Source organism: Tursiops truncatus, chromosome 4 (assembly GCF_011762595.2).
Source record: "Tursiops truncatus isolate mTurTru1 chromosome 4, mTurTru1.mat.Y, whole genome shotgun sequence".
Taxonomy (NCBI): domain Eukaryota; kingdom Metazoa; phylum Chordata; class Mammalia; order Artiodactyla; family Delphinidae; genus Tursiops; species Tursiops truncatus.
Window position 1 is genome coordinate 16,006,118 of NC_047037.1, and position 12,111 is coordinate 16,018,228.

At 35.7% G+C, this 12,111-nt stretch overlaps 1 protein-coding gene across 17 annotated transcripts in view; it reads right to left on the reverse strand.

The window, feature by feature from the left end:
- Positions 1–1,548: 1,548 nt before the first annotated feature.
- MBNL1 (muscleblind like splicing regulator 1) overlaps positions 1,549–12,111 on the reverse strand; it is a 176,514-nt gene continuing 165,951 nt past the window's right edge. For 9 of the 17 annotated variants that reach the window (XM_019934373.3, XM_019934370.3, XM_073803698.1 and 6 more), the window contains 4 exons: positions 11,476–11,511; positions 10,689–10,783; positions 7,583–7,657; positions 1,549–4,978 (listed from right to left, as the gene is read on the reverse strand). In XM_019934373.3, coding sequence (XP_019789932.1) covers positions 7,601–7,657; positions 10,689–10,783; positions 11,476–11,511 — 188 coding nt within the window. In that variant the 3' untranslated portion in view covers positions 1,549–4,978; positions 7,583–7,600. Of the gene's footprint in view, positions 4,979–7,582; positions 7,658–8,737; positions 8,802–10,688; positions 10,784–11,475; positions 11,512–12,111 lie in introns of those variants that run through there. The other 8 variants (XM_019934365.3, XM_019934367.3, XM_004314924.4 and 5 more) reach the window with 5 other exon arrangements.

Genomic DNA, 12,111 nt, shown 5'->3' on the forward strand with positions numbered 1-12,111 from the left:
GGCTTCCCTGGTGGCGCAGTGGTTGAGAGTCTGCCTGCCGATGCAGGGGACACGGGTTCGTGCCCCGGTCTGGGAAGATCCCACATGCCGCGGAGCAGCTGGGCCCGTGAGCCATGGCCACTGAGCCTGCGCGTCCGGAGCCTGTGCTCTGCAACGGAAGAGGCCACAACAGTGAGAGGCCCGCGTACCGCAAAAAAAAAAAAAAAAAAAAAGTAGAAAAATAGCAAAATCTCGTTGCTGACTGTCCTACAGGTTCACTCCCATGTTGAGTGACTATTTCCTGTATGAAGGTGCGCCTCAGTCAAATTTAGATTGTCACTGATCTTCAGGGTCATTCCAAGGTGTAAACTCCGTGAATGTCAAGGGTCTGTAATGAGATAAGAAACCAGACTTCTAAGACAGGGCCCCATCCTGTGAGCTGAGGACCCCTAGTGGTCCCTGCAGTAATAACTCCTTCTGAACAATAAGCATTGTCTGGAGAATGAGTATCTCAAATGACTGTTTTTCAGATGCATGTATATGTTGTTGTGATTAACAAAAACGTTACAATTGCTATTTGTTACCGTATTTTTTCAGTTAAAAGTTACCCAAAAGTACTATCACTAATTGGAGAGGAGCCAGATGTTTTGCTGTTACTCAAAAAGGCTGTGAACCCCTGCTTTAGATAATCTCCCCCAGGGCAGCTACTCTCTGGGGCGCAGCACCTTGAGTAGTTGAGTCCACTGAAAATAACAGAAGTGTTCCACAGAACTCAGCCAGTCACAGAACTGTATTAATCATAAGTAATGCAGTTATTTTTATTGCAGTACGTTTTGGAAAACAAGCATTGACCTACAAAGGAGAATTTGTAGGCTCTGACCAAATAAACGTCAAGTGACACAGTCGCACAGAGTAGCACTAAATGATCAAATCAGCAAATTTCTTCACATTGGAACTCTGGCTTTCACTGACTATCCGAGAAAACTGCAAAATGCAAAGCCATGTGGGATACCAGGCTTCACTTCAACAGAATTTTTAATTCACCATTTAAAAAGCTCACACACACACACGCACACACACATAACCAAGAGTCACGTCATGGCTTGGTTCAGCTGTGTGTGTGTGCATAAACCTGTATCCCTCTGAATCAAGTGTCATCATTACTGCATTTATTGAAATATTCTCTCAGATTGCCTGATATCCAGTGCCAGTCTCCTGGGGCAGTCAGGCAAATAAAATTTCGTTTACAGAAAGAATTGATGAGAATTTCCTTTTTTCCCTTAGAATTTTCCCCTCCAGCATCTAAAATCTATCAAACAGCACTTAAAGTGTCAGAGGAAAGGAGGATGAGATTTTTCAGAGAACACTGGGCAGTGGGTGGCAATACATCATGATTCAGATTCTCCCTCTTGGTTTGAGAGGCTAGTGGGGAAGATAGTCAGTGCCTTACTTGCCATCAGTTAACACCTTACATTGAATTTCTACATCATGATGTTCGTCAAGACAGACATGCATGGATGCTTCAAACGCACAAAAATAATTTACTCTTCAATCTCAGATACACAAATATACTTAAGAAAGAGAAGTTTTATTAGGGCAATTTCACTTTATTTTTCCATACAGCAAAGTCAACTACTGCAGTAATAATAAAATAAGCATAAAACAAATTGCAGCCCAAGACAAAATACATAATTTTAAGCAACTACAAGCAGAAAGTAAGTTGTGATTACATAATAGTAAAACCAAGCACATCTGTCCTTTCAGCAGATGAAAGCGTAGGGTTGCTGGTAAGTGCAACACCATAACCGGCTGGAGTGAGGGCTGGATACACTAATTCATTAAACAAGTGCCCACTATCACATTTGCTTTTTTGAGTGCTTCTGAGTTGGAAATTAAAACCATGAAATTTGAACTGTGTTTTATCTTTTTCACCTGCTGAAAGAACAGGATCCTACAGCAATTAAAAAACAATCACATAACAACTATAGCTACTGTGTGCTGTTTGGTTTGCCTGTTTATGGTTGAAATTTTGTGAAAGTCAATACTTGTTTTGAAGAGTTTTTTCTTTTTTTTTTTTTTGTGAACAATAAACCACTGAAATTGGCAGAAACTGATTTGAATAGTATATGTCCTTAGTATAGTTCTGTCTCTTTTTTGTTTTGTTGAAGTTTTAAACATGCAGTAGTTTTGAAAAATGTAAGGAATATTTGATCCATGATTTCACCTTAATGGTTGAAGTACCTGCTAGTTTTGGTAATGATCTTCAGGCAGATTTGGCCCAATGGAGTTTTTGTCAGTCATGAGATCTCGGAAGGATGGCATATCTTTCCAGCTGAAAAAATCCTGGCAAACTACAAGCTGTCCACAAAAAGCAAAGCAACATGTTTGAAGGGGTATGGAGTGCTAACTCTGTGCCACTTTTGCAAGCAATTTTGCTCAGTCTGTCATTGTATTAGCCTTAACAAAACTCCTTGTAATTATAGACGTTTTTATTCAAAATAAGATCTTACTATTATACAGGTTTCTCTCTTTTGACTATATACAGAAGTGCAAAAAGTCAACCTTCTCTCTAGACGTTCCAACATGCTAAATTGCAGCATAATCAACCCTCAAGAGTTTGCACACACGCTATAATTCTCATTACGTAAACTTTGAGTATTTGGATTATCAACAAAAAGTCCCTTGTTCTATTTATTGATTATGCAGCTTATTTATAACAAGGCCTGATATTCAGGGATTTCAAAAATATTAAACAATACTTTAACATTTGAAATGGATACAGTAGAAAATAAATTTTATTCTAATATCTAGGATCTAGATCTTCTTATAATAACTAATTACAAACAAAATAAATCATCAAAATATTACTCAATTGTCTGCCAGGATTGTTGCGATAGCAACAACTTAACTTCTTACTTAGCAATGATTATATATTTATAAGATATCCATATAAAAGATCTTTGTTCTTTTAATGAAAACTAGACAAGAACTAACAATGACTGACATTCTTACACTTTAATATTAAATCAGTAAAATATAAATCATTTAGTTAACAATAATACGAATATTCATATGACACTACATGTAATTCAAAACTGAGTATGTTATGAAGGAAAAACTACTTTAATTTTTTTTTGTATTTTGAAAAATTCATCGGTAAAATCTAATAAAACAAGAGTCTATAAACTGAAATGGTATTCAATTGTTAATAGAAAATGAAATCTAATAAATGTAGGAAATGAAAAACTACATTTTAACAAGAAAAATAAGTAATATTCTATAATGTAACTAACTACAATAACATATGGAGTCACCATTACTCTCTTAACACGATTGAAATTACATTGGTATGGGTTCCAACCCGTAATGTAATAATCTAAGGCTTTAATAGATGTACAGTACAATCAGTAAAATCAACACATCAGTCTTATATTAGAAAGCATCTCTCTCAAGCATAAAAACTTGCAGTAAACTTGGAAGTATGGAAAGTTCTAGAACTGAACTTTCACTTCTCCCATTCCATACTAGAACTACCAGTGACCTGGCCCCTACTTCAGCAATTTTTAGAACTGCTGAACAGAGCAAAAATATCCTTTACTAGCTGCAACATCCAAACCACAAAAAAGGAATTCCTTTGGATGAATCCATTCTTAAAAACTGAATGCACATCTATTTTTTTTTTAATTTTGTAAAAGGCTTTCTAAGGCTATAAGCAGTAAATCTGAACAAAACAAAACAAAACAAATCACATATAAAATTCACCCATGTACTTAACCCACCCAGTGACTAGGTTAATTAAACATTTCCCATTTTCATATTTTGGTTTATCATGCATCTGATGAGTGCTGCTTTCTTCTTTGTTTAGAGTCACTATTTTAAATGTGACTGTGATGAAGCCTTTAAGCAAATGTGAAACCATTTTTGCAAAGCATTTAGAGTCTTCTGACTTTTGACAGAGCTATAAATAGAAGCAAAATAATTTCCTCCAACTTTTTTTTTTGTTATCGTGTCTCAGAAATGGCATATCCCTTTTGAATAACATGTTATACAGTATAGTATGCATAAATATTACACTACAATGCATTAAAATAATTTTATATATATATATCTATTATATATATCTCCAGTATGTGTGAGTTTATCTGTATTGAGAGAGTTTGTATTGTGCTGTCTATTTTGTTACTGTAAAGTTAAATCGGCCATTTCTGAGACAGCTTTGGTTTCCAAAAAAACAAAGGAAAAAAAAAAAGAATGGTGCCCTTTGACTGATTAGTACTAGCAAATAAGCAACAAAATGTGGCTCCGAAAACAATAACACTGAAGAAATAATACTCTAGTTTGATGTACAGTCTATGGCACTTCATGAGAATCCTTAACAACATGGTACTTAAAGCCATGATGTGCTTTAAAAGATACACAGTTGTGGTTTTGCTTGGCACATTCATCTCTGTCAGATCCCTCCCTCACCACATCTTAAAATCTACTACATTAAAAATATTACTCTTAAACAAAAATGACTGTGCATGCACGCTCTCATCTATAATGGCAATTTTAAATACAAGGTGCACCTTTGTTATTTGTAAACCTTGAAAGAAATAAACTTATTTTTAAAAAATTATATCTTGGTCTACAGACGTACCAATACATAATAGAATCATGGTTACACCATAGTCTGTCTTTTCAAGATGGCATGAATATACAGGAAACTAATTAGGTCTGCATATTTGAATGCATCACTCTGTGCTAGAAAAGAAAGACAATGTTGTTCTTTTAGACAGGAATATCACCTCAGCACAAATATCAATTAAATGTACAAAGTGTATAGGCAACAGTGTGCAGTGGATTTCCATGTTGTCTTGTCTTCTGGTTAACATGCAATATGCGGATGTCTTGTGGCTGAGGGGTTTTTGTGTGTGTTGCTTGACGGTATATACACTATGGCTAATGACCTCGTCCTTTACTCTAACCAAGCACACTGTCCTTTCCTCCTTAGCATGATCTGCAAGGGAAAAAGAGATAATCTTCGTTAAAACAGCCAATATCTAACAGCAGTTTCCAATATGCATTCAACATGAAAACTCTATTTCTTGGTTTAAAGAGTGAACACGTGTATATTGTATCTTCATGTAAAAACAAAAAACACTTCACAAGTACAAAGGACCTACATTTGTTTATCATTTCTTCGAGAATAAAATGACATGCACAGCTTAATAAAACTGTAGACTCTGAACAAATATCACCCAACACCAAGCTCAAAGTATAAAATACATTTGTCGAATCAAGGGGCATAATGTAGTAGAGCTCTTTTTACCACTGTCATTGTGGGGCAGAACTTACAACTTATTTTACTTCTAAAGGTTAATAGGTTTCAAGAGTAATGGTTTGGCCCACGAAATTAAAATCCATGCAACAATTCTGTTAAACACAATTTGCTCTCTTTGGGTGCTTGATTAGCACAGTACGTGTTTGGAAAAAAATAAAAGAACGATACTCTACATGACTGTTTTGGATAAAGTTTGGATTTTTCCCACTAAAGGCAAGAAAATAAAAATTGTTCCTTATGCTCCTGACAAATTAAGGTTGAACTGATATTACAATGCACCTGTGAACTGAGTTCCAGTTTTTACATGAAATTTGTTCCCAGAGAATCTTTACATATTAAAATATGCTTTAGCACACAACCTAGAGAATGAAAGAAATCACGATTTTGCTGCACTCAAAAACCAGTTTAAATACTGTAACTCCTCATGAAAATGAGTAATCATTTGTTAAATAGAACATTAAAGAGCCTAAGTTTCAATACACACAAATCCACTGTTTTGCTAATTGATGAACTTACGGCCATTTGCTATCTTTTTTTTTCAACCTGGATTATTGCTAAGAAATGGAACGTAGTTACAGATATACATATCAAACACACCCAACTGACTATAAAAGCTTGAAACAGTTTTCTTTTAACATGTCAAAAAGACAACTCTATTTCCAAACCTACAGACCACAAAGCGATGTGCTTATTCAAAATGTGGCTATTGTTCAGAATAATAAACATTATCAGAACTGCATTGAGAGAACTTACGAAACACAAAAATCAGTTTCAGTCATTTAATTCAGGATTGCAGCATGTCTCTGGTAGTACTTCTCAGATTGAGTCTATTTCTTTCTTAAACAGCTCTCAGATTTCATCTATACACTTCTCCTACGTGGGTTCACCCTTTGACCAGCTGTTGCTATGCTCAAGGGCCTCTGAACTGCCCCATCTCCTGACTCAACACCTCTGTCCCTTCTTCTGTAAGGCCGTGACATCTCGCTTCACTCTGTAACAATCTTGATTGTCCAAATTCACTTAATTTCTGACTCTGTTAGGAAGAGCTGCTCCCTCATCTTTGCTCCAAGAGAAATGTGTTCACACCTCTCTTATTTTAATGTAGAGTGCTGAAAGTTACATCATTATCTCATCATCTACTCATCTTTATTTCCTCGACCTGGTAATTAACACACAGTAGCACCAAAAAATCATTTGTAAATATGTTAATGAACAGATAAATGAATGAAAGGAAGCAACAAAGAATGATCACCCCTCTTATTTACCAGACTCAGTTTTAAGCATTATGGCTCTTTCTAAATATAAAAATAGATACTTAATACACTTCTGAGCACGTAGATAACTTGAACACATGCATACTGAATAAAACATACGCTCGATGGATGAAAAATGGTCATCTTTGCAAGTATCTAAGTCAATGTGTCTGAAAGTAAACCAAAAGACTTTCAAATCATTTGAGAAACGACAACATCTTTAGAATTATATGATCCTCCAGGGTGACTATTCTGAAGTACCTAAAGTTTACCTGGATATATAGATGTGTGTGTGTGTGTGTGTGTGTGTGTGTGTGTGTGTGTGTGTGTGTGTGTGTGTGTGTACACGTGCACATACGTCCGTGTGTGAATATATTTATTTAAATCAGACTCTTCATATTCTAATGACCCTGTGTGTGGCGAAGCACGGGGTAAAGTGGGTACATGTTCTCATTTAGGATTTAGCAGAGCAATTTTTGAATAAAATAAATGCTGACCTACACCAGGGATCAGCAAACTACTGCCTGTGAGCCAAATCTGGCCTGCTGCTTGTTTTTGTAAATAAAGTTTTATTGGGACACAGCACACCTTTTAGTTTACACGTTGTCTCTGGCTGCTTTTGTGCGACAGTGGCAGAGTGGAGCAGCTGTAACACAAAACCTATGGCCCACACAGCCAAAAATATTTTACTATCTCATCTCTCAAGAAAAAGTTTGCCAGCCTCTGATCTATGCCTTCTATTTAGTTTTAAGTTGCCTTTTTTCTTCACTATTGTGTTTATTTCTAATATGAAATAAAAACAAAATTAATATATCCTAAGTATTACACATATTTAAGTGACATCAACATATTTATTATGAATTCACATGATAAAATTCCTCATAACCCATCTAAGATAAAATTGTGAGCTCTATATAAATACTTTCTTTGAAATTTTATAAAATTTTCTTAAGTGCATTACACAACTGTTATCTTAAAAAAAAAAAACTACCACGGATATACACTCTATATTACACAATGAACTTACTGTGTAGTGATGAAAATTCTACATCTGGGTAACATACTTGTGGCTAGTCAGATGTTCGGCAGATATTATGGGTATCTAGCAAATAAAAAATTATTTAATGAATGACCCATGCAAGCAAGCCAACAACCAAGAGATGAAAACATTTTAATATTAAATTTTTTAAGAAAAGTGAAATTCAGCTGTGAGGTGACAGTCCTTATCTGGTCAACATAACAGTAAGTTAATGTAAACTTAATGCCAAAGTAGCAACTCATTTTTAAAAATCTTTGTGTTAAATACTATTCTATAAATGTTATCAGTTTTTAGGAAGAGAAGTAAAACTATCAAAAATTCATGCAGAGCAGTAATTGAAAGAAGCCCTTTTTGTTGGCCTACACACACACACCTGTGGTTTCAGTTATTCAGTAATCCAAAAAGTAAAGTAAGAAATGTCTTGCCTATTTTTGTGCAACCAGTTTCTACATTTTCATTCAACTGATGGTGTCTAACTTTTTTTCCAAGTTAAAAGTACCAGCTAAGAATTATAAAGGAGTATTTCAAAAGAACTGGATAACGGTGTTAAATCTACTGCAGAACCCATTTCTGAATCCTAATTGCACATTTTATTGTATTTTAAATGGGCAAGAGAATTACAAAACTTGAGAGAAAATACAATAAGGAAATACAACAAGGAATATAGAGGTGACTTGTTTCCATCATCCCAAAAGCCAAGATCTTCCAGTTTGTAGCCTGATTCTCCTCCAACCCAGAAGTATGACTGCTATCCTGGGAGACAGATGTATGACATCTATCCTATAGACGAAGACAATCAGAGGAGTGAAAGCATGGGTTCTAACACTAGTGATCCATTTCCCGGTGTGTAACCTTGAGCAAAGCACTTACTCTATGCTTAGGTTTCCTCATCTCTAAAATGGCCCGAATCCCATTTCGGCAAGGTTGATGGGAGAACAGTAAAATCACATACATGAAGGCATTTTGTTGTTGTTTCGATTTAGTTGTCCTAGACCAATTCAACATATTACAGTCCACAGTCTGGAGTGTAAATTAATTATGTCTCTATTTTATTTCCATTTCTCAGATGATATCTTTACACAATTCTACAGCATTGGCAAATGGCACGAAAATGTGCTCCAAGCATAATGAAGCTTCTCATACCATTTTTCCTGCTGCTGCAGGACAGGATGTTGCACCCAACAGTGTAGAAGCATCAAGGATGGGGCTGTCGAAACATACCAAGGACCTTCAACACCAATCGATGCAGATGAAGGGCCAGCTATAAACTTCTGCATGCATGCAGGCTGCATTTTGTGGCATCAGCTATTTCCAGCATTGCTACTGTACTGTAGGCATATACATATGTATGTATATGTAGATATAATATATGTGTGTATATATATATCCATTCCCTTTTCTTTCTTTTGGTTGTGAAACAGTATGAAGACCCAAGATTATGCATGAAATGGTCACAGCACAATGCAAAAAGTAAAGTGTCCCCTACAACCAAGGTGGCCAGGGCATGTTGAAATTTGCTTTGCTGTACTTCTGCTTACACCAGCAATTCTATAGTCATACATGGTACACACAAGAGAGTTCAACATCATTAATCTGCACCATCAACGGATTGCATTGACTCCATTAAGAAATTTCTACCATAGATTACTTACTAACATGCCACAGATGCACAATCTAGCATTCTTGTAAATGAGTCTGATGTGTGAGCATAAATCCAGGGCTATTTTGACAAGCTTCGGAAAAACTAACGATTCTTTGCCAAGAAATGTTTAAAGCTTGTCTGAAACTTTAAAATACACCCATTTTGGCATGCTGCTTTTGAAAGTTTTTAATGGCTATACTAATAGCTTATAGTTCTTCTGCAACAGTACACGGTGCACTACAGAAACAAGGGTGGCTACTCCTTATAGCAATAACTGCGAATTCGGATGGTACTTAATTGTTCTTCTTTTCCCAAAGGGGCAACATGTTGATTCCCATCTGATACTGGTTCTTCTGAGAATCATCTGGCTACATTTAACCTTGGTCTGGGGGTTATCCGAAACTTGATTTGCCTCTAGATTTTTTCATATGCTATTAACCCTACTGAACTTTACTTTCATAACAAACATATCTATATATTCAAGCCAAAACCTACTTAACATAAATTTGACTTTGATTCAACCAGTATTTTCTAGAACATAATTTTAAATAGGAGCAGAAAACGCTGGTTGAATCCATGCAAATTTTAAAATGTAAATATTTTAATAATCAATTTCTTTTGAATACTCACATCATAAAGTTTAAATTTCTGAAACAGATTCCTTCCACTTAAAAATACCCTGTGTATCTATCACTCCATAAACTTGTATGGAACATGGAATGACTCAATTTGCCGTACTGGATGCCTTTTTTTTCTTTCCTTCATAACCTTCCAACGTTTATGCTGAGTAGTTACAGAAATAAGAGCACTTAGGAATTTTATTTTTTCCCTTAAATCATTGAGAATCAAAACTTGGACACAAATTTAACCTATTTTGAATATGCAATCTGCTTATTGAATAAAACTATAATGAATTTATAACAAACTCTATTTACAAGAGTGGTCATTTGTGGCATAGGTAACACATTTAAATATTTTGCTTTTTATGAAGAATTTGGGCAAGAACTAAGAAATTGTATGTATCAAATGCGTATAACAAAAACCTTAAAATCACCTGTATTTTAAAAATGGTAAGTTTCAGGTGTGCCGCATTGTAGTTCAACACCTGTATACACTACCCTATATAATTTTGATTGGTCGAAACACCTGCATGATGGATTGAGCCCAACTGAGAATTGCTTGTGTAAATATCATTTTAGTAGCTTTAGAAATGGAGCTGCGACAACTTTGGAGCACTTATAAATGGCATAAAAGCATTCTGCCGCTCATCAGAGAGAATGTGTAGGCCAACAAGAGGTATCTTTGAGACCCCATGCTCTTAAAGCACCCTCTACAGCCCTCACAGACACGCGACTCCCACGGACCTCAGTGGGAAATCCACGTGCGTCAGGGCTGTTGGACTGAGCCCTACGAGAGTTGGTTTTTAAGAAACAAAGCTGTAAATTAGCAAACCTGGTTGGCTGTGGCGGTTGCAGCGAAGGGAACACTTGTGGCAGATGTTGTTGCTGCGGACACAGTGGCTGGCGTAGCACCGTGCACCATGGGAACTTTCGGAGGGAAAATCATATAAGCAAACATACAGAAGAGTGTAGCAATATGGAAACCATGGCAACATGGAGGAGATAATTGGGCATGGTATTTATCACAGCAACAAGCCGTGTGACGGGGCATCATCACCAGTGAGTGACATGCAATCACAGCGCAAAGCAGGACAACATTCCAAGGAGAGAAGGGGAAGGGGGATGAAAGAGAAAAAAAAGGGGAAAAAAAGCTTGTTACCATCAAATCAAGAAAATTGACACAAACAGGCTTAATTTGCTAAGTCAAAAACAAGAATTTTATATAGTGTTCATAGTCAGACATTCAAAATCTAAGTCAAAATACAGGTATTTACTTCATATATACAATTATCTGTTTGAATAAAAGTATGTTTTCTTATTTACTATTGTAAAAATATACAATATATTACTTTTATGAGATAGTTTTTTTTTTTTCTTACACACCAGAACTCATAGTCCAATCAAAATCCACTAAAGGTGACTAAAGGAAACTTGTGTGTAAAGAAAACATTTATGTGAGTCCATGTCAATTAAATAGAAAATGGCATTTAATTGACAGGTGTTAGTAAAAAGGAAATGGACTTGCCCAATAGATATAAGTTAAACTTAGCAGTGGATTTTGAGGGGCTGTGAGGTGCACCATAGGTTTAAGATAATCAAGAAACAAAGCTGGCACCTACCAACACTTGTAGCGGGTGTCATGCACAATATTGAGCCTGCCCATCATGCATTGCAACAGGAAGGTGGATTTGAAAAGGGAAAAGAATTAAAACATCCCATCACACGTGTAATTAGGAAATTCATTTGAACAAAGAAGAAAAATTGTTATTATGGGAACAGTGGCATGTAACTGTCAGCACAATCAAATCATACAATAGCATAGTGATCAATTAGAACTAGTCTCAAGTGAAGAATAAAAGCCAGTTTAACTGTGTGCTGGTACACGTTGTTTCTCCTAATTGCTGCCTACAAATAAAAGTATTTTGAAAAAAATTGAAACCTGCTTAATTCTTTTAAAAATAATACTGCAGTTTGTTTTGTTTTAATCTGGTTACTAGCCATCTGGTAGCTTTGCTATTTCTGACTTTAACCTATGAACTGAGCACATGTTAAATCATTAGGGAAATTTATTATTAAGATGCTAAATAATTCAATGCACAAAACTGACTTAACAATGTAATGAAACCAAAACATTCATTTTCATTCCTTTGGTCTTATTTATTTCCCTGTTCACTGTAGCGACAACAACACAGGCATGGAAGGGGTTGTGATCATTCATACAGGAATTTTATTTGGAGGGGTACCAAGCAATAAAT